Source organism: Saimiri boliviensis, chromosome 1 (assembly GCF_048565385.1).
Source record: "Saimiri boliviensis isolate mSaiBol1 chromosome 1, mSaiBol1.pri, whole genome shotgun sequence".
Taxonomy (NCBI): Eukaryota; Metazoa; Chordata; class Mammalia; order Primates; family Cebidae; genus Saimiri; species Saimiri boliviensis.
The window spans coordinates 69110062-69136322 of NC_133449.1; the positions used below are offsets into that span (position 1 = coordinate 69110062).

General features: G+C 37.9%; 1 protein-coding gene across 1 annotated transcript; it reads left to right on the forward strand.

The window, feature by feature from the left end:
* On the forward strand, window positions 1–26261 carry GKN2 (gastrokine 2). The gene is made up of 7 exons (XM_074396408.1): window positions 1–167; window positions 4394–4544; window positions 21070–21123; window positions 21571–21708; window positions 24239–24349; window positions 25023–25179; window positions 26019–26261. Exons 1-7 carry the CDS (start codon window positions 1–3, stop codon window positions 26099–26101), a joined length of 861 nt encoding a protein of 286 aa, XP_074252509.1. The 3' UTR covers window positions 26102–26261.

Sequence of the window (26261 nt, forward strand, 5' to 3'; positions counted from 1 at the left end):
ATGACTCCATCATGCTTGGAAATTACACTGGCAGCCTACAGAAAGTTCAGACTCATTGGAATGGCAGCCAAGGTCCTTTGTCATAATGTTTCCAAAGGCTGCCTCTTTATGCCGTGTACCTACATTCCAGCTCCACCAGCATTCCCACCATTCCTGGAGAAGCCAAGGTGTGTATGCCTCCATGCCTTTGTACATGCTGTTGTTTTATTGTGGAGGGCCACCCCCTAGTCTTTCTCTTGGTAAACTCCTGTTCATTGTTCAAGCCTCAGCTCAGATACTGCTGCCTCCATTACATCTCCCCCATCTGCTAGATAGAACTTTCCCAGTGTTTGTTTTTTTTCTTCTGGAAACTATAAAAGAAATCTATTTATTTGCTTCTAGGTAATTTAGTTTTCAGAAGTTACATTAAAATAATAAAAAATATTTTCAACAAAAACATAGAGTAGAAACTGTCACTTGGGCAAACAAGTAAATGCTCAAAATAGTTTTAGAGGTGAGTTGGTTTTAATTTTTTTCCTGCTACTTCCTATAAGATGAAGCTACTAAATCCAATTTGCTGAAGAGGAAAACTGTATTTCATTAACTACCAATCCATAAATTTTCCCTTTGGAAACTTCGTGCCTACAATTTTCCTCTGGTGTGTGGATTGAAACCACAAGATGGGGTCACATGATTATAAAGCTTGATTCGCTATCAATCTCTTTTCAAAAATATTGGTAAGAGGGGATTAGAACAGCTGTGGTAAGATATTACTGATGTTTTTTAATGTGTCTACTGATTTCTTTCAAATTCACTCTTTATCCACAAAAGGTAATAAGCCTGGGGTAAGGGGAAGACATGTGTGAAGAGGTCTTCATCTGCTTTAGGAACCTTCATGTCACTGAGAAGTCAATGAGTGGGCAGCATGGTCTCTATGTTTAAACTCAGCCACAGGTAGTCATCTTGGTATACAGGTGCAGTGCCCAGCACACGTTCTGCACGTCATACCAAGGACAAGGGCTTGAAGTTCTGCAGTGGACCTGTGAAATGATGGCCTGTAACATGCTCCGTGACAGGTAGACACATATATACACTTACACAGATACATAGATACATACACATACACAGATACATAGGTAGCGTTCCGGGTCCAATAATCCCCCACTTAGAGACTGACAACTCACATTCACACATCAAATGGGCTAAGAAATCTATAGGGGAGAAATCTATGTCATATTGTTTTATCCGGATTCTTCTCATCTTAGTTGACTACGAAACCTGATTGCTTTTCCTTTTTTAAAAATTTATTTGTCCTAACATCTAATAACAACTCTGGGGACATCTGACTTAATGAAACAATTGTGCCACCTCTGAGGATGCACCCTGGATTTGAAAACCCATTTGGGGAGCTACTGGATGAAGCTAGGAGCCAAGAGGCCTAGATTCTATTTTCTCTTCTTTCAATGAGTCATTTTTTTTCCCTTCAGGCCTTAGGTTTCCTGTGGGTTGAAGAGAAGAAATTCCTCCTTTATACAATATTGTTACTTCAATGGTTCTACAACTAGAGGAACCTCTTTTTCTGTACTTTGTGTGGTATTGGGGGTTGCGGGAGAGGGAATGCGGGGGTCAGAGTGGGGGTCAACCTTTACCTCAATCCTGGTCTCATCCAAGGCCAAAATGAAGCATGAGCAAGTCTCTTGCCCTCAGAACTTTCATGTTTTATTCTTCCCATGGGAGGAAGACAGAACATGTCAATGTTTTTGGTCACCTCCATAGAATCTAAAATATGCAGACACATATATGGTGCTCAGTAGGCACCTTATAAAAATTTGACTTGCGTAAAGGAGATGTTAAGCTACAGGTTAAAAAGTGCGTTATATTTATTCATTTCTGGTTTTGGTGCCAGCCTGAAAGAGGCTGCCCTACACTGGCTGTGATGACACACTAAGGGAGTCTCAGTTGATGGTGTGACCTCTGTGCCTTGGGGTTAGTGTAGAACAAACCAGCCCATGGGTAAATAGAGCCTGCCCTGCCTACAGAGATTGATGCTGGGCCATGCCAAGAAACAAGCCCCTATCGTCTTTTTATCTCACAATGCACACACACCCAAGGCTTCATTCTACTCCACACCCTGTCGTGCCGTGCTCAGTGGAAACTCCCTCTGTGTGGAGCAGATGAGATGCTTCCCATGTGCAATATGCTCATGTGCGCAACTGGAGGGAGGTCTGCCAAGGACTAAACTGCTCATTAAAACATGTCAATCAGATCCCTAATGGTTGGAACCAAAGTGCTTTCTCACAGAAATCAGACTTTGCAAATTCCTTCTTGTTCTCTGACTGGAAGGAAATGTTTGTCTATAGGGCATGTTTTGATCATTAAGTATTCTTACTCAAGATTCCGTCTCTGTTAACGGGCTGACCTAGTGGTCGTTAATATCTGTGAAGCCTTTAGTAACCTTGGCTTCCTTTTCATTCTTACTCCATTTCCTGATAGTTAGGACTCAACTGGCCTTAACCCATTTGCCTGCAAATGATAATTTATTTGTTTCAGTGTGGAAGTCCCTTTAAACAGAGACTCTATTTCAGTCTCCTTGCCTTTACTGCTGTCTTTCTGAGCAAACTGCACACTAGTCTGATTGTCCTTTTGATGGTCCCAAGTCAAGTGGTTCATTGTGAGGTCTGAATACACTTCACTCTGGAGAAATTTCTGCCCCTCCCTGGCCTCAGTTTCCCAGCCTGCAGCTAAGACTCTCATGATGGTTCTGGTGACTACAGCCTTGGTGCTTCCAGCAGTGACACATTCTTATCAAAGCCTCCATATGTACACATGGCCAGGAATGACACATCTAAAACATAGCCATAGAAACATATAAAATAACATTTTAATAGTTATTACCAGAGGAGCTTCTAGTTCCAGAAAATCCAAACTTAATGCATAATTATTTTTATATAGGGAGGAAATTCTTTTCAAATTACAGCAGAGTGGAGGGAGCATTTTGCTAAGGCATCACTGAGCAGATATTTTTGTTGTTTCCTCTGGGACTATTGCCTTCCAAAATACATATAACTCTGACTTTCTGTGGCTGCTTGTATGTCTGTTCAATTGCATTTGCCAAACCTTCTGGATCTCCTCAGAGGCAGACAGTGATATATTATGCTTAAGATTAGTTGTTACCTGTAGTGGTAGAGTGATGTAAATGGGGTTTGGAAAAATCTTGCTAAAAGAAGATCTCCTGAGTAATTGCATCATGTGTCTAAAATACATGAAAGTAAAGATAAAGAAAATGTTGACCAATAACTTCATTTTTATCATAGTGAAGAATAATCAAGCCTGGTTAAGCACATCTGTTCTAAAAAAGATTTAAAGAAAGTAAGCCCATATGAGGAATAGAAATCACAAAGTGATAGTGACGTGTTGCTTTATGATTACCTCTTGGCTAATCCAGAAATCATAACACTATACCTTGTTCAGTGTTCATATTGAAGCAGTTTAGAGATAATGGTGTAAAAGCACTCGTACTGATGGTGTGTTCATTAAATAACAGGAGTCAGCCCGGGAAATGATTAAATTGCTCATTGAAAGATGAGAATCAGATTCCAAGTGGTTGGAACCAAAGTGCTAGTGCTGGCAGAGCCATGTCTAGAGCCGGGGCCTTGCGAGGACCCCGGGGCCACCACGCCGTGGCTTCCCTGGCAGAAGAGGCCAAAGGAAAGGACTTGCCCTGAGGCCAGTGAACAGTGAAGCAGTTTTGTGAATCCTGGAGTTTTCTGCAGAGCAACTGGTCAGAATTGGCTTCCTTTTTTGCATCTTACATAGAACATAATACACACATCTGCAATCTTTCCACTTCTGAAAGAACACATCTTCAGGTGGTGACATTGGATCCTCAGGGGTGCCTCAGGGAATTTTGAGTTTCCATGTTTATTCAATTGTGCTCTCCCTACCTACATTCCCAGTCTCTAATTCCTGGAAATGCTTAATAAAACGTATTCATCAGGATTCATTCTGGAATGTGCTTTTCCTTCAGAGGTCCCACTGGATTTGAATAAAAGCCAACTCCTCTCTACAGGCCAGGAAAGTTCATTTGCTTGCTCAGAAATGGGTCACTGGGCCAACAAACCCCTACTCATTTTCTCATGTTGCCCATTAAAAGCAATGCAGCATGCTGCAGCTAATGCCATGTCCCAATTAAACGCAACTGCTACAGAAGATTTAAAGATGTAAAACAACCAGTGCTCACACCCCAGGATCCTGAAATCTATAGCAGAGGCAGGGCTGGCTTTGTCGATGTGTGACTACTGCAGTCACAGAGGGCCCACACTTGGAAGAGAGCCCCACACTTGGGTTTAGTGCTTCCCAGTTGCAATCTTGAAAATCCTAATATTTTTATTTTTGAATTTGTGTTTTCTAAAAGGAGCGAATGGGACAATGGAGCATCTCTTTCATCCTTTGCGTTCTTCCTGCTTGGAGTCTTGGTTCACACGTGGTCCTGCTTGCCTACCTCCCAGGATGGGCTCTTGATCACCACTCCTCTACTTCTCTCTACTGGTGGTACACAGCTGCAGGTACGGGAAGAGTTAAGGTCAGACACATACACTCAGATGCTGAATTGCAGGGGCCACTTACCTTACAAAAATCCCTATATCAAAGGGAGTGTGTGACAATAAATAGCCAATTAAAAACACCATCACAAGTTGAGAGAAAGAGAGAACCTACAGATCAAAGAAAAAAGCTTTTTTCCCCTGCTCTTTGAACAAGAGATCCCACATTTTCATTTTGCATTGAGCATTCCAAATTGCATAGCTAGTCCTGATGGGAGGCAAGACATACACATAGTATAGACACACCAAAGGAAGATGAGAAGTGAGTGAGGTTCTGAGAGGCTTTGAGCTATCCAAAGTCACATGCAGGTAAGAATGGAGTGATGAATTCACATAACCCTGGAGCCTGTGCTCTTTGCTTTATGCCAAATGAGCAGTAGAGACAGACATTCAAAAGAATGTGCCATCTGTTAGCTGGAGTGGTTACAGAGGCTTCATGCCGCAGATAGGCCCTGGCTGAATCCTGTGGGATAGACTGACATAGAGAGGATCAGGCCACTCCAGCCTAGAGGAGCAGCAGAGCCAGGTGGTGTGAACTGGAGGTTCAGTAATTGTGAGGAGACTGTCTTATGGCATTCTTAACATTCTCAGCTTAACTTTTAAGGTTGCTACATATCTCATTCATTTACAATTAGATAGAGAAAAATTGACTCAGCATTATCCAACCTACCAAAAACCTACAATTTGCTGCACACTGAGATCAAGATATTACAGGGATTTAATCTTCACCAATTGCCACTTGAAACTCCCCTTTCTCTTTGACCCAATACTTCGCTGGATGTCTGAAGGTTCTTTTCTCTTTTCCACACCCACATGTTTCAACACCACTGAGCTCCTCCCAGTAAATTAATATTTTAGGTGGTGGCCATGGGTGTTTCTCTAAAAACGTAGCCACTTAACCTTTTTTATAATTGGCACACCTTTCAATTTGATTTACTATTTTCATAAAGGAACATCAAGCACATATAAAGTGTAAATAAGTATATACATTTTAGAAATGTAAATATACTTTATTATTTAGAATTTCATGACTCCCCTTGAAATAGAATGCATATAGAGATGATATATGATGGAATCTCTGGATATCTATTAGGCTGTGAGTTCCTTCCTACCTTTCTTTTCTCTTTCTTTCTTTATTTCTTTCTTTCTTCCTTCCTTCCTTCCTCTTTCCTTCTCTCTTTTTTCTCTTTTTCTCTCTCTTTCTCTCTCTCTTTGTCTCTTTCTCTTTCTTTCTTTCTCCATTCTTTCTCTTTCTTTTCTTTCTTTCTCTTTTCTCTCTCTTTTTCTCTTTCTCTCTTTCTTTCTTCCTTTTTTTCTTTCTTCTTTCTCCTTTCCTTCTTTCCTTCCTCATTCTTATTGCTCAGGTTGGAGTGCAATGATGTGATCTTGGCTTGCTGCAACCTCTGCTTCCCAGGTTTAAGAGATTCGCCTGTCTCAGCCTCCTGAGTAGCTAAGATTACAGGCACCTGCCACAATGCCTGGCTAATGTTTTGTATTTTTAGTAGAGACAGGGTTTCACCATGTAGGCCAGGCTGGTCTGGAACTCCTGACCTCAGGTGATCCACCCGCCTCTGCCCTCAAAGTGCTGGGCTGTGAGTTTCTTGAGACAGAACACATACTACTTGTGTCCAGCACACTTCCTGCCCTCAAATGAAATTCTGATACAAAAAAGTTCTACTAATGTTGGCCACTTTTCTCAAATCTACAAGTGGCCAATTTCCCAGAAAACCCCCTTCTCTCTTCTTGGGTGGGAGCCAATACAGAATATAGAAAAGAATTTAAACTTAAAACTCATTCTTCTCAGACCTGTCACAGCATCAGTGGAGCTCAGCTTTCATGATCTATAGTTAGCTTCTTCCCTCTTCCCTTCGGTGACTGTTCAAATCCTTGCCAGATTATCCAAGTCTTCTCTATCACTCCAATCTTCAACCTAATAGCCTATTGCATGGAGAAAACCAAAGGTATTAGGCTTCTTGAATTTTCCTCCCTCCATCTTCCATCTCTGTCTTCATCCAACTTCATTCTCTCTCATCTTGGAGGAATATATTCTTAATATATCATTTCTAAGACCAACATTTCCATCTTTGATTTTCATCTTCCTCCATCAAATGGCTTTCCTTTTCCTCAAACTTCAGGGTCTTTCTTTTTGGTTTGATCCTTCCTTTTGATTTGTATGGCCAAATTTTCTGAATACAAACAAAAAGCATAAAAACTTTCCCTTAACTCTACCTTCCTCACAAATGGAGACCTTATATCTCTCCTCCCCTTTACATCCCTTAAAAGAATCACACACATTTTCTGATTCTACTTTCCCACCTACCGTCATGGCTCAGCCCACTGCAATTGGGCTCCAGTACTGGGGAGACCAAAGTGAGGAAGACCCAAGAGCCTAACTTTAACATTGCTGACACGCCACTATCTTTTCAGTACTCATCTAACTTCTTTGTACTTTTTATCCAGCAATTCCCTTATTTTAAAAAATTCTCTCTTTACTTCTATGACATCCCTTTCTCTCATTTGTACTTCAACTGCTCCTTCTACCATCTCAACATTTGTTTTCTTCTCTTTCATCTTTCCCTTCAATGTTGGCATTGGAGTCCATACTTGGTCTTCTTTTTTTCATCCTTTGCATTGTTCCTGTATGACCTCCTCTATTCAAAATACTTGAGCCACCCATACAAGATAGAAAAACAGGTTCAATCCTACTGAGCTTCAGGCTTTAATTTATTGAATACATTAGATGCATTTAATAATCATGTTTCAAAATCAAATAGACTCCAAATCAAACTATTTTCATTAGTTTTCAAACATGCTGTTTTTCTGTTATTTCTACTTATTTTAATGGCACTTTAAACTCTGAGTCAATCAAAATAGATTCTTCAGCTACTCTAAAATTGATTCATAATTGATAACTATAGCCTTTAAATTCTTCTATCTTTTAAATATCTATTAAAAAAGTCTAAAACTCTTTTCTGAGCATAAAAGTAACTAATAAGAAATTATAGAAAACATAAAAATAATCAAAGAATAAGTGACACATATCATTCTTCTATGCAGAAATAATCACTTAACTTTTTATCATATTTTTTAAAAAGTATCTTGTGACTTCTTTGATTCATGTTACTTAGAAATGTGCTGTTTAGTCTTCAAATATTTTGGGATTTTTAAATTATCTTCCTGTCGTTGATTTGCATTGTAAATTCATTGTGAGCTGAGAACATACTTTGTATGATTTATTTTTTTTTAATTTGTTAAGGTGGGTATTGTGGCCTAGCATGTGGTCTATCTTGGTGAATGTTTCATGGAAGCTTGAGATAAATGTATATTCTGCTGTTATTCAATGAAGTATTCTATAAATGTTGATTAGATACAATTTATTAATGGGACTGTTTAGTCTAATAATACCCTTACTGCTTTTCTGCCTACTTGATTTATTAATGCTTGAAACAGGGATGTTGAAGTCTCCAGCTATAACAATGATTTGTCTATTTCTCTTTGCAGTTTTATCAGTTTAAAAAAAAATGGACTTTAATTTTTAGAGCAATTTTAGGTTCACAGCAAAATTGATTGGAAGGTACAAAGATTTCCCAGTTCTGTTAGTTTTCATCTCACATATTTTGATGTTCTGGTGTTAGGTGCATACACATTAAGGATTGTTGTATCTTCTCGGAGAATTAAATTCTTTATAATTTTATGATGCCTATCTTTATCCCTGATAATTTTCTTTATTTTGAAAATTTTGTCTAAAATTAATATAGCTGCTTCAGCTTTCTTTGGATGAGTGTTAGATGGTGTATTTTCTCCACTCATTTACTTTTAACCTCTTTGTGTCTTTATATTTAAAGTGTGTTTCTTATAGACAACATATAGTTTGGTGTGTTTTTATTTTATTTTTTTGAGATGGAGTTTTGCTCTTGTTGCCCAGGCTGGAGTGCAATGGCGTGATCTAAGCTCGCCACAACTTCTGCTTCCTGGGTTCAAGTGATTCTCCTGCCTCAGTTTCCCAAGTAGGTGGGATTACAGGCATGCACCACCATGCCCAGTTAATTTTGTATTTTTAGTAGAGACGGGGTTTCTCCATGCTGGTCAGGCTGGTCTTGAACTCCCGACCCCAGGTTGTTTGCCCACCTCAGCCTTCCAAAGTGTTGGGATTACAGGCGTGAGCCAAATTAATTCTGTCAATCTCTGTCTTTTACTTGGTATATTTAGATCATTCACATCTAAAGTGATTATTGATACAATTGAATTAATATCTATCATGTCTGTCTGCAACTTCTCTGTTATTCCATTTGTTGTTTCTATTTCTCTTCCCTTCTTTTTTGCCTTCTCTGGTTTTAATTGAGCATTTTATATGTTTCCATTTTCTCTCCTCTCTTAGCATATCAATTATGATTTTTAAGAAGTTTTTTTTTCGTGATTGCTGATTTTGCAAGGTGCATTCACAACTAATCTAAATCTACTTTCAAATGCCACTATACTGCTCCATGGGTAGTACAGGTACCTTTCAACAGAGTACTTCCAATTCCTCCCTCCTATCCTTTATAGCCGTTCATTTTACTTACTTAGCTGTAATCTCAAAATACAGTTACTATTATTACTTTGAACAAATATTGATCAATTAAGAATAATAAAAACAAAAGATTTTATTTTACCATCATGTATTTCTTCTCTGATGCTTCTTTTTTTCTTTATGTAGATCTGAGTTTCCGAACTATATCCTTTTCCTTCTGCCTGAAAAACTTCCTTTGACATTTTCTTAGAGGGCTGGTTTGCTAATGACAAATTTCTTTACTTTTTGCTTGTCTAAGAAAGTCTTTGTTTCGCCTACATTTTTTAAGGATAATTTTTGCTAAACATATAATTCCCAAACAGTGGTTTTTTTCTTTTACCACTTTAAATATCTCACTCCATTGTCTTTGCGCTTGCATGATTTCTGAGAGATGTCCACTGTAATTTTATCCTTTTTCCTTTATTGGTATGGTGTTTTTTTTTTCTCCTGGCTTTTTTCTAGATTCTCTTTTTGTCTGTGTGTGTGTGTGTGTGTGTGTGTGTGTGTGTGTGTGTGTTTTCTAGTTTGAATATTATTTGCCCAGGTGTAGATTTTTTTGTATTTATTCTGCTTAGTTTCATTAAACTTCCTGGATCTGTGGCTTGGTGCCTGTCATTGTATTTGGAAACTTTTTGGCCATTACTACTTCAGTGGTTTCTTCTGCTCCTTTTTCTCTTTATTTCCCTTCTGGTATTTCAGTTATACCTATTTTACATTTTTATAAAATGTCCCATAGTTCTTAAATAAATGTTCATTTTTAAAATTTTTCTTCTCTTTGTATTTCAATTTGAGAAGTTTCTATTGGCATACCTTGAAGTTCACTCATTCTTTCATCCTCTGTGCTCAATCTATCAATGAACTCATCAAAGGCATTGTTCATTTCTGTTCCAGTGTTTTTGATCTCTACTTTTTCCTTTTGATTCTTTCTAAGAATTGCCATCTCTCTGCTTATATTAGTCATCTGCTCTTGCATATTGTCTACTATTTCCATTAGTGCTCTTGGCATTGTAATCACAGTTATTTTAAATTCTCTATTTGATAACTTCAACATCCTGCCATATATGAGTCTGGTTCTCTTGCTTGCTTTGTCTCTTCAGACAGTTTTTAATTTTTTTTTGACTTTCAGCATGACTTATAATTTTTTATTGAAAGTTGGATATGACCTATTGGGTAAGAGAAACTGAGGTGAATAGCCATGTTGCATCAGGTTTTATGTTAGTCTGGTTAGGAGTTGGATTGTGCTTACTGTTGTGTGTAGGTGATAAGAGCTTCACTCAGCATAATGCACTGAGATTTATATGTGTTGTGGCACATTCTAAAAAAATGTGTTATTCCTTTTTTATTGTTAAGTACTATCCTAATATGTAAATATACCACAGTTCATTTGAAAAGCATTTGAGTGGTTTCCGGTTTTGGATGATTACAAGGAAAGCCACCGCAAATATTCATGTACAGGTTCTAATGGCCCCATATATTTTCATTTCTCTTTGGTAAATACCTAGAAATGGGATTGCTAGGTCATATGATAATTATATTTAACTTTATGATGCATTACCAAATTATTTTCCAAAGTGGTTTTACCATCTTACATTGCCACCAGCAATGCATGATTATTCTCTGCTCTTTGACATTGCTTGGACTTTTCAATTTTGTTTTGTTTTATTTGCTTATTTGTTGTTTTAGTCATTCAAATTGGTATATAGTGGCATCACATCATGGTTTTAATTTGCATTTTCCTAATTACCAGTGATGCTGAGCCTCTTTTTATACACCTGTTTGCCATCTGTACATCTTCTTTGGTAAACCATCTTTTCAAATCTTTGGCCTGTTTTTAAAATTGGAATGTATACTTTCTTATTATTGAATTTGGGAGTTACATATATATTCTAGATATAAATTCTTTATCAGATGTATGTATCAGATATGTATTTTGCAAGTTTTTTTTTCCAGTCTGCCTCTTATTTTTATATTCTTGGCTGCCTTTGGAAGAGCAAACATTTTTACTTTACCGAGATCCAATTTATTATTTTTTCATTTGTGAATTTTTAAGGATGATGTTAACTCAAGGCATTTCATAGATGTTCTTTCTCAGAATGAGGACATTTCTTTCTACTTCTAGTTTTCTAAGAGTTATTATCATGAGTGTATGTTGAATTTTGTGTAATGATTTGCTGCACCTATCAAGAAGAACACATGGTTTTTCATTTTAGTATATAATATATTGGATGACAGTAAGTTCTGACTTAACTCATAAATAGGTTCCTGGAAACTGCAACTTTAAGTGAAATGACATATAAAAAATCAATTTTATTGTAGGATAATTGATATAAATGAGAGTTAAGTTCCTCAGATACTTTACAAAAGAAGACATACAGGAGGCCAACAAACATATGAAAAAATGCTCATCATCACTGGTCATCAGAGAAATGCAAATCAAAACCACATTGAGATACCATCTCACACCAATTAGAATGGCGATCATTAAAAAATCGGGAAACAACAGATGCTGGAGAGGATGTGGAGAAATAGGAACACTTTTACACTGTTGGTGGGAATGTAAATTAATTCAACCATTGTGGAAGACAGTGTGGCGATTCCTCAAGGACCTGAAAATAGAAATCCCATTTGACCCAGCAATCCCATTACTGGGTATATATCCAAAGGATTATAAATCATTCTACTACAAGGACACGTGCACACGAATGTTCATTGCAGCACGGTTTACAATAGCAAAGACCTGGAACCAACCCAAATGCCCAACAATGATAGACTGGATAGGGAAAATGTGGTACATATACACCATGGAATATTACGCAGCCATCAAAAACGATGAGTTCACGTCCTTTGTAGGGACATGGATGAACCTGGAAACCATCATTCTCAGCAAACTGACACAAGAGCAGAAAATCAAACACCGTATATTCTCACTCATAGGTGGGTGTTGAACAATGAGAACACATGGACACAGGGAGGGGAGCACTACACACTGGGGTCCGTTGGGGGGAAATGGGGGAGGGGTGGGGGGTGGGGAGGTGGGAAGAGATAGCATGGGGAGAAATGACAGATACAGGTGAGGGGACGGAAGGCAGCAAACCACACTGCCAAGTGTGTACCTATGCAACAATCTTGCATGTTCATCACATGTACCCCAAAACCTAAAATGCAATAAAAAAAAAAAAAAATAAATAAAAAAAAAAAAAAAAAAAAGGAGAGTTAAGTTCCTAAGGCCTATTTCTGGTCACAAAAACATCATCTAACTTCTAAATAAAGACTCAAAACATTTTTTAAAATATTTTTTTTTTCTTTTTTTTTTATTGCATTTTAGGTTTTGGGGTACATGTGATGAACATGCAAGATTGTTGCATAGGTACACACATGGCAGTGTGCTTTGCTGCCTTCCGTCCCCTCACCTGTATCTGTCATTTCTCCCCATGCTATCTCTTCCCACCTCCCCACCCCCCGCCCCTCCCCCATTTCCCCCCAACAGACCCCAGTGTGTAGTGCTCCCCTCCCTGTGTCCATGTGTTCTCATTGTTCAACACCCGCCTATGAGCGAGAATATACGGTGTTTGATTTTCTGCTCTTGTGAAATAAATTTGAGCTACACATACACTTAAGAAACATTCATAAAAACAAGTAAGATAATTGTTTACCCAGTTTCTGGTGAATCAGCAAGTAAAGGTGGTGCAGTGGTGGGTTAACTCAAGGAAGAGATGTTGCTAAGAGAAAATCACAGGGAACCCTTCTTACTACCATATAGTAATAACAAAAAATAACATATATGGTGGGATCACTGAGCATTGTTTATTGATATGTATTTATATGTGTTTATATGTATTTATATGTATTTATATGACTGTCATATACTTTGTGACTTTTTATTTGACAAACATTTGTATTCATTCCTTCATTTTCCAGTTGCTATTCTGGTTCAGGGTGGTGGGTGTCTGGAGCCTATCCCAGAAGCTCAGAGCATAAGGCAGGAACCCACCCTGGACAGGATGTCATCCCATTGCTGGGCACACTCATGCACACACTCACACTCACTCATGTTCATGCCTATTCACTGAATGAGCACATCTCTAGGATGCGGGAGGAAACTGGAGTGCCTGGAAAAAACACGCACAGACATGGGGAAGACATGTAAACTCCACACTGACAGTGTGTGACCTTGACTGGAAATCAATTTTTTTCTCATCAGCATTATAACAAAACACTTTGAACTAAACAATGTTATTTGATAACCTGCTGTGTATTGATTGATTTTTAAATGTTGAACAAACCTTATATTCCTAGGGAAAACTTCACTTGTGTGATGTATTGTTTTTATATATTGTTGTATTCAATGTGCTAATATTTTTTACTTTTTTCATCTGTGTTCAGGAAGAATACTGATCTGTAGTTTCTTTTTTTAATGTAATCTTCATCTATTTTTGGTGTCAAAGTAATACTGGCATCATAGAATGGGTTGGAAGTGTGGTCTCCTCTTGTATTTTCTAGAATAATTCATATATAATTCATGTTGTTTCTTCCTTAAATGTTTGGTAGGGTTCACCTGTGAAACAATCTGAGCCTGGAGTTTCCTCTGTGGAAAGGTTTCTAACTACAAATTCAATTTCTTTCATTGATATAGGGCCATTCAGATTATTTATTTCTTGAGTGATTTTCAGTGTTTGTGTCTTGCAAGCAGAATTCCAGCTACTCAGGAGGCTGAGGCAGGAGAATTGCTTGAACCCAAGAGGTAGAAGTTGCAGTGAGCCAAGATCATGCCCCTGCACTCCAGCCTGGCAACAGAATGAGACTTCGTGAAAAACAACAACAACAACAACAACAATAACAACAAAACAACAACAACAAACCAGGCATATAAGCCTAACTGCATGAAATTGCTTTTTCAAGATCATTAATTCCCTTTTTTAAAAGCAAAATTTAAAAGCAAGTGTGACTTCTCCAGGTTATCAATCTGAACCTCTGTCTGCCAGCTGAGTGATGCCAGGAAAAATGAAGCCATGTGGGAAGATGGCAAGCCACATAAGAAAAAAGTTGGAATCGCTGGCAACAAACTTAAGCAGTGTTTGAGCAAAGAAAAGAAGAAAAGAAAAAAAAAAAAAAGAAAGAAAGAAAGAAGAGAGAATCCACAAATCATTCCTTGGAGGAGAGTTACCCACCATGAACATCATCTTCTTTGGACTTTATGTGAGTGAGAAGGAGAAGTTGATTTTGTGAAAGGACTGAGCTTTAGGCATTGCTTGTTAGAGCAGTTAGTGCCAACATCCTGACTAATAAAAGTAACTGTGATAGGGACGCTGTGCAGTAATAAGAACGTACACTAGAGCTTGGTCTGATGAATTGGAAAAAAAAATAAATGAGAGAAGCATCACAGAGGAAAAATGGCAGAAGAATCAAGGATGACTTCAAGGGGAGTCCAGAGACCTAGAAAAATTGTCAACAGAAACAACAATGTTCAGAAGAAAAGAGTAGCTTTGAGAAAGGAGTGCGACAATTTTTATTTCAGACATGGAGTTTGATATAGTATATACTGTCTGGAAAGTGAAAAAAGAGTTTGCAGAAGTAGAGAGAGAGAGAGAAAGAGCATGAGCATGCTTCAGAGAAATATTGTAAAAATAGAGGATTTAAGTTTTGTAATTAAAAAAGTAATAGTTTAATGGGTTTAAATAGGTCTAAAATGGGTCTAGTTGTCAAGAAAGGAAACTAACCAAATCAATAGTTGGAGTGGATTTTACTATTTGATTTGAACAGAAAGATAGTGGGAAAAAGACATCTATAAAGATGCCTAAGATCCTTAAAGGTATAAATGAAGGTATTACATATATAAGGAAGAGTAAAATTAGTAAATAAAACAGGCTGAAATGAAACAGAATATTACTGTGAAAAAAATTAGAAACATTACATTACTCTGGGAGCAGGTTTCACAGCAGCAACAGTAAGTGCCAGAAGGCAATCTAGTAATATCTTCACAACGCTAGAAAGAAAATAACTGTCACCTATAACCACTATCCAAAAGTAAGAGGAAAATAAAGATTAATTAAACATAAAAAATTCAGCATCAATAGGCTTCTAATAAAGAAGTATTAAGAGATATACTTAAGCAAAAAGAAAATAGAGTATTCAAGATATAAGAAATAATTAACACAAAATTGTTAAAAATATCTTAGTAAATTTAATTATCCATTGATAGTACAATTAACTATTATGAGTTTGGTTTTTTCTTTTGGAACAGTCTCACTCTGTTGCTCAGGCTGGAGTGCAGTGGCACAATCTCAGTTCACTACAACCTCCACCTTCCAGTTTGAAGAGATTCTCCTGCCTCAGCCTAGCTGGGATTACAGGTGTGCACCACCATGCCCAGCTAATTTTTGTATTTTAGTAGATACAGGGTTTTACCATGTTGGCCAGGCTGGTCTCGAATTCCTGACCTCAAGTGATCTGCTGGCCTTAGCCTCCGAAAGTGCTGGTATTACAGGCATGAGCCACCGTGTCTGGCCTGTGTGAGTTTTTTAAAGGTGATAATAAAACTACATAATTATAACAACCTTGGGATACAAAGTGTGCCAAATAAAAGTACTGAGTTCCTTGTGTCTTTTGGGAAGAACAAAATATAGGATGCCTCTTGGATTTGTAGGAAATATAGTTAATAAAGTATGTTTGTTAACATTCCAAAGGAAGCCCTAAATAATAAAAAAAATTTACATATTTCAGAAAGATAAGGGAAAAAGGAGACTATACAATCTCTATCAATATGAAAAAGGCAAAAAATATAGAAAAGGATGCTAAGAAAGCAGTAAATACACAGTAGAATAAGATTAGAAAAAGTCTGAACTATATCAGTAATCACAATATAGGAAACAGATGACATTCACATTTTTAAAAGAGCTTTTCAGACTGTAGAATAAATAAAACTTGGTAAAATACTATAAGCTAAAGAAACATCTAAGGTAATACCACAACAGAAAAGTTAAAAATAAAATGAACAAAGAAATCTACTATCCAAATATTACTGAAGAAAGGCAAACCAAAGGCAAAAAGAAATGAACATAAATAGAGGCACGTGGGACATATTGCATGAGAATGAACGACGGTTCTCCAGGATGATATACTGAAGATGAGCTTTCATATTCCAAAGAGCATTGCTGTGAAAGGTATCAAACAAAAACTCATAAACGTTACATAGAAACAGACAAGAGTGCAATCCTAAGAAAGGTTTTTAACATGCTTCTAGTAGAATTAGTTAGATCTGGTAAATAAAAAATTAGGAATAACGTAGAATATTTGAAAAGTAAAATTAACAAGCTTGATCTAATGGAAATATCCATTGAAAAGGTAATCTGATGTTATAAAATATACATTTATTTCAAACATATGGAGTATTTATAGATAATAAAAGAGAAAGAGAGGAAAAAGAGGATGGTGAAGAAAGAGAGAAGGGAGAAAAATCTTTACCAGTAAACTGAAAAATATTCTTGACAACTTGTGTACTAAAGAGAAAATCACAGTGGAAATTAAGAAATGTTAAGAACTGGTCAAAATAGTTATGAGATGCAAATAAAAAGTACTTAAAGGTAAATATTTATTGCTGAATGCTTTCCTTTAAAAAATAGCAAGATATTTAATACAAATGGGTGGATTTCAGCTCAAGAAGTTAGTTTCCTTGTAAGACGGGACTTGAAACAGCGTTCAATCTCAATAACTCACGAAGTTTTAGAAGTCCACGTGCCTGCATCCCTTCTCAGACCTACTCCGTCAGGGTACCCAAGGGTGGGCATGGTCAGCACCAGGGCCTTGGAGGTCAGTAATTTCACTCCCTCAGCAGGGAGCTGGGAAGCTTAGACAGGAATTTCATTCAAAACAACGTTTACAAGCACCTCTTCTCATTTCAGTTTTCACTCTTGAGTTGTAGGTAGGCCTGACAATTTCCGATTCTATCTTTCAGTCAGGGAGTATTCTGGAAGCAAAAGCCTCCTTGCTAATGCTCCTATCTCAGCAAGGCAAGGAGTTACGGTTACCCAGCAACTAATCAGAGAGGCTGTATCATTTTTAGAGTTGAGAGTGTGGACTCCGGAGCTAAATTGGGCTCAGATCCCCAAATCCTGCCTTTTGAAGTTGTGTGACCCCAGAGAGTTATTAACTTCCCTGCACCATGGTTTTCCTATCTGTGAAACAGAACAGGATAGAAGGTAACTTCTAGGGGTGTTATGAGGATCAGATGAATCAATATATCCGAGGTGTTTGGAAAGTGTTGAAACATATTAAGTGCTCTACAAAGTTAGCAACTATCATTATTAGACTATAGACCCAGAACTCCTGAAAACAGGAGGGGACATAGTAGAAGATAGCATGTAAGACTTTCATTAGCCCTACTGTCTGTGGGCATTACTGGTTTGCTTTTTTGAGTCCCTGAAGCCACATATGAGAGAAAATTTGCAGGTGGATTACAAAACTGTAATCCTTTCTGCAACTGCTCTCTCAGAAAGATTTAATAAAGCTGTGCATTTTACATCCACCCTCACTGAAGAGCCAGGGTAGGGGGATTCCAGTGAACTAGGTAGCCCTTAAATTGCTTTTTTGAGAGCCCCATTTTTATTTAAAGCTGTTAATTAGGGAGTTGTTTCAGCTGGAGAACCAGGACATTATTTCTGTTATCTGTTTGCTTACTGTGGCGATTATGAATATTTTATAATTTTGCCATTTACTGGTTTTTTTGTTTGTTTGTTTGTTTGTTTTTGAGATGGAGTATTGCAGTGTCACCGAGGCTGCAGTGCAGTGGTGTGATATCGGCTCACTGCAACCTCTGCCTCTCAAGTTCAAGCAATTCTCCTGCCTCAGCCTCCTGAGTAGCTGGGACTACAGGTGAGCACCACCACACCTAGCTAATTTTTTTTTTTTTTTTGTATTTTTAGTAGAAATGGGGTTTCACCATGTGGTCCAGGCTTGTCTCAAACTCCTGACCTCAGGTGATCTGCCCGCCTTGGCCTTCCAAAGTGCCAGGATTACAGGCATAACCCACTGCACCCGGCTGCAATTTACTGTTTTTTTTTGTTTTTGTTTTTGTTTTTAATGTCCCCTCCTGAGTTTGTGATTATACCCTGACACTAGCTAGCCATTTCTAATTGTCATGTTAAAAACATTACAAAAATTAAACTTTATTCTCTTTCTCTTTTTTTAGTCTGAAAATCTTAACACCCTGTAAGATAACTAGAGCTCTCTAACTTGCAGTTTTGTGAAGTTTTGGGTGAAGCTTAATGTAAAAATTTGGTTAAGCCTGGTAATTGGGGAGAGTGCTTTCTGAGCCTTGTTCCTCATGGATTTCTGGAAATCAACACCAATCTAAAGGGAAGAACAAAGAAAGTTCTAGGTTGTTTGTTCTTAAAGTAGGCCTCCCCAGCAGATATGACTGGATATGAACCCAGTCTTGTATCTGTTTCCTCTGTGGAAGAATTTAGCCAGCAGAACAGTGGTGAAAAGACATTGAGTGGGGGCCCAGCTCAGGCCTTAAGGAAGCACTCTTGCTTTAGGAGGATATATTAGGAATTTGTCCTTATAGAGCTATAAAATGTGTGCATAGAACAAGCATCTTGCAATATTTTTAAAGGGTGGAAATTAAAATCTCAAATGCAACATAGTGCAGATAGCAGGAAATATTTACAGAGTGACCAAGTGGTGAATTTTCATTACTGACTAATGAACTTCATTGATATCAGGCATTTGATAAAGGAGTTTACTGGGGTGTGTCAGAGATATAGACATATGTTTTTTTCCAAAGTGATCATTTGGAAAAGAGATAGCCACATCTTGAAGCCTATATAAAGAATAGAAGCTGCACAGGGCAGCTTTACACACCCCAGCACCATCTTCCTTCGGGCAAAATGAAAATCCTTGTGAGTATTTGTTTCTGCTTCTTGATACTCTTGTGGTGACTACAGGAAATGCTCGTATCTAATATGACGTGGATTTTGGGGGTCTTGGACAGATACTGTGCATGCTCCTAAGCTTATGTGATTGAATTAATGATATCTTGGCAGAAATAGTGTTGAGTAAGTCTGACTTTTTTGTCCTTTGTCTGTTTTGAGATGTTTACTAAAAAAAAATACAAAGAAATACCTAGAGAATTTTGATTTTAAGGATGTTTAATAATAATCCCTTAATATGAGCTTTGTAGGGAATGTGGGCTATTTAAAACAACTACATTTGCTAACAGAGAAGTGGTAATTTAAAAATAATATCATGATAGTAATAATACTACCTCTTATTTCTTGAATGCATACTAAGCCTTAGACTAAGCATTTCACATGAATAATTTCATCTATTCATTGCAACAACCCTATGAGCTGAGTAGCATTCTCTCCATTTTACAGACAAAGAGACTGAGAGGCAGAGGAATGTGATTTTCCCAACCCCATAAATGTGGGATTTAGAATGTAATTTATTCATCTTAATCCCCACTTGCAGGTGCAATCATGGCAAATTTAAGCAGCCACAGTCTTCAATGGCCTTCTGTTATGACTAAATTTTCCCTTAGAACAAAACATTCCTTCTATGGCCACTCTACTCCTCCATCTGATACCAGCTTCCATAGTTCCACACTGCAGTGCATGGAGAGTGGGCTATGTTCTGACCTAGAATGGAACTCGCTCCCCCAATCGCTGTCCTTTATTCTCATTCAGCTGCTAAGGGGAAAGCAAAATGTTAAGTACCTCTTTCTAAAATGTTTAAGACTGTCAGCTTAAAGAGCTCCCTCTCTTGGGGCTCTCTTGATTTTCCAAATTGAGACCCGACCCTGAAGCACAAAATTATTATATAACCATGATGTTGGATGGAAGATCATTTTGGGACACAGGACACTCCCCAAGCTTTCTCTAATCGTACCATTAAGGTGGTTTAGTCCTTGAACTACTTGTTCAAACCATTATTTTAGACTTATTCATTAGAATATCCAGGAGTATCATATGCTGCTAGAGCTGGTCTGTGGTAAGAGGAGATGTATCCCTACAGCAGGTTGAATGTCTGTGCACAGGTCTTCTTTAGATGCTCTACTGCTGGTTGCCAGAAGAGAAATATTAAGGGTGGGATGGAAAGGGAAATAGAAAAGTTCCACTGACAGTTCTTAAAAATATCCCCTTTCCCCAAGACTCCTTTCATCAGTAGTATTCAATGAAAGTACAGTAAACCATGTACTGATGTAGTTTTCAGTGATAGTACAGTTCACCGATGTTCAGAAGAGAGGGTACAAACCCAGGGTTAGCATGTTGGAGCGACTCTTACACAACCACAGCGAAATATCAGAACTGCCTCAATGTCAGCCTCACGACCTGTGGGCCCAGCACTCGGAGGATAGTAGCTCTAAGGCATGGGTTGTAGGAGAATGTGACAGTGTTGCTTGATGTCAGCCTCAAAAGTTAATTGTGCGCTCGAGCATTCTATTTTCATAGTTTTCCTTAGGAACCTATTGTATCTTTGTCACCCATGATTCATTTTTAATCTGTATTACCGTCTCAGTCTTAAGGGATTAAAGTGTTTTTTTTTTTTAATTATTATTTTTTTAACCAGAGGACACATTTTGACCACTGTTATCCAAGGCAGTATGAATCATACCTGGGTATTTCCATAGTAAAATAAGTCCTTCACTACTCACCTGCTCCAAGTTTCTCCTACTATCTAGATGGTTATAATGCTAGAAAGAGTTGGGAATTAGGTGGCAAATGTAGAGCTGCATGTCTGGCAAGTAGAATGAGCTCAACAAATGCCTGTGAACTGAGAGAATGTGTGTGCTTCACACTTTGGAAAGGGAGTGCTGACCATCCGTGGCCACTCAGTCTCTCGGTGTACATTTTCTGAGGTATCTGTGCCTTTCCTGCCCAGTGTTCCCTCCTGCCCCCACCCTAATGACTACTCTAGAATGGATGTGGTGGGTCTGTTTTTCAGGTGGCATTTCTGGTGGTGCTGACCATCTTTGGGATACAGTCTCATGGATATGAGGTGAGTTGGTTCGGTTGGTTCCTTATGGGCTTTATCTTTTGGGAATGTTGGGGGGAAAAAGGGAAGGTACAAGAGAACTTGAAAGACAGTAGAGAGGCCATAGGCCTTATTTGGGATGGAATATCAGAAATTACCAATAATGGAAACAATGAGCTTGGCTGTTCCTCTCCAACCACAGTACTTTGCAAATGTAAGCCATTGCTTTAAAATGTGGCCAGTCTCATTTCTCCTGTGATGTCATTGCTTCTCCCATACATAAGATAGTAAACTATAAGAAAAAGCTTTGCAGTCTTATGGCATCATAAACTTTCGGACTGGGATCCCAGTGGAGAGTTTTAGTTTCTAATCTCTTGTTTATAACAGGCAGAGGCTTTATTTTGTCAGAAGAGTTGCCTTTCAAATGTATAAGATTTATGGAAAAACATTTGGTCTTTCCTTTCAATCTAGGTTTATAACATCATCAGCCCAAACAACAATGGTGGCAATCTTCAAGAGACAGTGACAATTGACAATGAAAAAAATATCGCCATTGTTAACGTCCATGCAGGATCATGCTCATCTACCACAATTTTTGACTATAAACATGTAAGCAGCAAATGAATTTCTGTGTTCTTCAGGACTCGTTTTCTAAAGAGCAGAGGGATCTATATATATGGGACACATACACTTGAATTCTTAAATTTAACCTTGTAATTCTTTAAGAATTTCCTCACTTTCACTTTTTTCTTTTAATAATCAAGCAATTGGTTAAAAAAAACATTTTGAAGAAAAATATATGACAGGAAACATATGCATTTGCTTGATCTTTTCAGGTAGAAATTGGAAGAGTGATGCTATTATCCCACTACAGGCTCAGAAAGTGCAGAGAAGAGTAACCAAAGCCCAAAGCAAAGCCCAGCATGCGGACCTCATGCACATTTGTTGAATGAATAAATGAATGAATAGGGCTTCTAACACAGAACATCATGCAGTTAAAGAACAATCGGTTGGGCATGGTGGCTCACGCCTGTAATCCCAGCACGTTGGGAGGCTGAGGCAGGAGGCTCATTTGAACCTAGAAATTGGAGACTGGCCTGGGCAATATGGCAAAACCCCATGTCTACCAAAAAGACAAAAATTAACTAGGTGTGGTGGTGCATGCCTGTGGTCCCACCTACTCGGGAGGCTGAGGTGGGAGGATTGCTAGAGCTCAGGAAGTCAAGGCTGCAGTGAGCTGACATTGCACCATTACACTCCAGCCTGGGTGACAGAACAAGATCCTGAGTCAAAAAAAAAAAAAAAAAAGAATAAAAGAATAAAAAGAACAATCTCAAAGCAATCACAACATTGCAGAAATCTAGAGCAACTATACACATTTAATTATGTACATAGAATAGACAATAAATCATACTTTTTCTGTAAGAAAGAAAATCTGCTAACTAAAAGCACTAAACTATTTTCAAATGTTAGATACTAGCATTAAGAATAAGTCACAGAAACTGGCTCAGAAAACTAATCTTTCATCCTTTATTTATTCATTTGTTTTCCGTTTGTTCCACCAACGTATTGTGAACCTGCTTCTACCCAGGTTCAGAGCTATGCACTATGGCTAGATGTAGGTTCCAGCTTTTCTCACTAGACTTTTGAACATGCTTTTCTGTTCATTTTCTTCTAGAAATATCTTTACATTACTTTTCCCCATTGGTGTTGACAGTTCAATGGCACATTTGAAAGTATAGAATCATTCGAAGATGTGGTTTAAAAGGAAGTGGCACTGAAATTGTTTTTAAGCAATCTTCACGGAAATCTCAAAAGTGTCCGTAAAAAATAAGAGTGGCAAGGATTTTCTTTAAGCTTCTTCCATTGCCACCAGGCTCAGCCTCTGTCTATTTTTGAATTTTAGGAACGGACAATTTGTGAGAATTGACAAATAGGAAACAGAATGATTTCTATTAGATACAACCTTCTAGAATGTATCATTACTTTGAACTCTGTAGAGACAATTTTCATTCCAGGTGAAGACTCAGTGGCCTTAGGTCCCTTCTGGCCCCAGGGTCTTTACCCTCCATTGCTCTTTTAATCCCACCTTATTCCAACCCATCCCTATCCAGCCAGCTTGGGTTTGAGGTGAAGGGATGGAAAAAACTGGAGAGGAAGAGAAGATGGTAAATGAGAGGAGGATAGTTGAGACGTGTGTTTGGGGTGGGGGCATGAGTGTGGGTATGGGTATGCTTATGAGAGTTTCTAAAGCAGCACTGTCTAACAGAACTTTCTGCAGTGGTGGAAGTGTTCTAGATTTGCATTTCCAGTAGGGAAGCCCCCAGCCCCTTGTGGTTATTGAGTACTCAAAACGTGTAGCAGAAGTGCATTTTAAATTTTATCTAATTTAAATTTAAATTTGGATAGAAACATATAGCTATCAATTATCATATTGAACAGCACAGTGCTAAAGAATATTGTATTTACCCCAAACTGGGGAGGAGACAGAATAAAATTAGTGGAAAGAGGCCTGGTGTAGTAGCTCATGCCTGTAATCTTAGCACATTGGGAGCCCAAGGTGGGTGGATCACTTGAGGTCAGGAGTTCAAGACCAGCCTGGCTAACATGGTGAAACTCCATCTGTACTAAAAATACAGAATCAGCTGGGTGTGGTGGTGCACACCTGTAATCCCAGCTACTCAGGAGGCTGAAGCAGGAAGATTGCTTGAATCAAGAAGGTGGAGGCTTCAGTGAGCCGAGATTGCACCACTGCACTCCAGCCTGAGCAACAAAGTGAGACCTCTGGCTCAAAAAAAAAAAAAAAAAAAAAAAAAAAAAAAAAATTAATGGAAAGAGATAGAGAACTGCTTGTTCTCAATCTTTCAAATCTCAAACTGCAGACTCTGGTTCTATAACACAAAAAGGAGAATACAGTCATGGGTTTGCACAATTTCAAAGGGGTAGAAATGACAAGTGAAAAAATGAAAATGTGTAAAATAAGTCAAGTAGATAAAATTGATTGCAGGTTGGAAAGCAATTCCATCAGATATTCACTGTGCATGTTCAAGCCTTTCCTCCGAGCTTCAGGCATCTTCTTCACCAGGTTCAGATCTCAGGAAACTGGAGAAGATGAGTAACTGTACTCTTGCTGCCTCAGGGCTACATTGCATCCAGGGTGCTCTCCCGAAGAGCCTGCTTCATCCTGAAGATGGACCGTCAGAACATCCCTCCTCTGAACAATCTCCAACGGTACATCTACGAGAGACAGGTAATTCTGGGGCACTCGAGTATTCTCTGTTCTTAAGCCAGGCAATACTGGTGTTTATGGAGAAACGAAGAGGGTGAGAGAGAAGATCATACTATCACGACTTACCATAAATATGATATTCAAATTATTAAAATTATTAAAGTGTTTTCACTTTTATTTTATTATTTTTTAAGAGCAGGAGTACATTTCAGCTAGATTTCCACCACATAGTCTTAAATACAAGAACTTATAATAAATTCCATATAACAAGGACTGACCAACTTCTCTTATCAGATCAGGGCTATGGGAAATAGTAATTGAAAGAATAATAAGAGAAGTTGTAATATTCAATGACACAAAGATGCAAAGAAATAATACAGTATAGTGAACATATATAAACACTGCACTATGGCTAGAGACCCAAGGTCTAAGCCTCCCTCTACAACTTCTCATATGTGCCACCTTTGATGTGGAACTTACCTTCTTTGGGTTTCATTGCCACCAGAGGTAAAATCACACTGGTAATTACTAATGAGACTACTTCACAGAATACTCAAAAAGAGATGATGACTTGAGATCCCTAACTTCTTTCTGTTTAATAATCTGAATGAGAAAAATAGTCACAATTTAGAATAAGGTACACCAAATATTGTCAATTTATTTTATGTTGTTTTTCTCTGTTATACTGATCTAGGCTCTGAACAACATGTTCTCCAACAAATACACCTGGGTCAAGTATAACCCTCTGGAGTCTCTGATCACAGACGTGGATTGGTTCCTGTTTGGGTCACCCATTGAGAAACTCTGCAAACATATCCCCTTGTATAAGGGTGAAGTGGTTGAAAAAACACGTGAGTACCAATAAGTCCTTCATTCACCAAATGTTTTCTGAAAGCTACTGTGTGCTAGGTGCTCTGTTAGGTGCCATGTGAAACACAAATAAATGGGTACACTACTCAGTTCAGTTTGCTTTGGGAATTACTTACGTACTATGTGTGTAAATTGTGCTAAATGTTAGGAATACAGAAATAAATTAAACTGTCTCCAAGGAACACATAGTCTAGTGAAGAAGCTGACAAGTGAAAAAAGGGGATGGAATAAAAGATTCCTGGGTGCCAATGAAAAACTACTGGATTCTTGTATACTTTTATATGTAAGAATTTCAAGTAGCACAAAGTCTTCTGGGCCCTTAGAATAACATCTTTTGAAGATAATAAGAAGGAAGTCACTAAGAAATGCTCTCAAGATCTAGAATAGAATTGGTACAGGAAAGATGAGGCACTTACAACAGGGAGTAAAAACTCTGATTCATCTGGGTAACATATGCCACTGCAGATATTACTGTCATTTTTATACAAAGTTTCTAAATGCGGCAGAGCAGAGTGAAGGCGGTCGGGCCAACTGCTGATGAATACAACAAAGGAAATTTCTCAGAGTAGTGGAAGGTAGATAAAGAAGAATTTATATTTATTGTATATTTACTGCCCAGAAAAAATTTTGAGTACTCATTCATAAAGTAGATATCTATGTAGGTATGCCATTGACACAGAATGGCATAATATCACTGGTATTGAACCAACCAGTGCTTTAAAAAATTGTTAGTTTTATTTAAGCAAATGTATTATTATTCTAATAATTCTAATAATGTATCTCTTAATGCTCTTTCTTTGAAAAATTTTCCCCTTTCCAGATAATGTTGGTGCTGGAGGCTGTGCAAAGGCTGGGCTCCTGGGCATCTTGGGAATTTCAATCTGTGCAGACATTCATGTTTAGGATAATCAGCCCTCTTGTTTCATCTTTTCAAAGAAATACATCTTTGGTTTACACTCAAAAGTCAACTAAATTCTTTCCCAATGCCCCAACTTATTTTGAGATTCAATTGGAAAACATAAATGCTGTATTTACAGATTTTTTTGTGTTTGTTTTTGTTTGT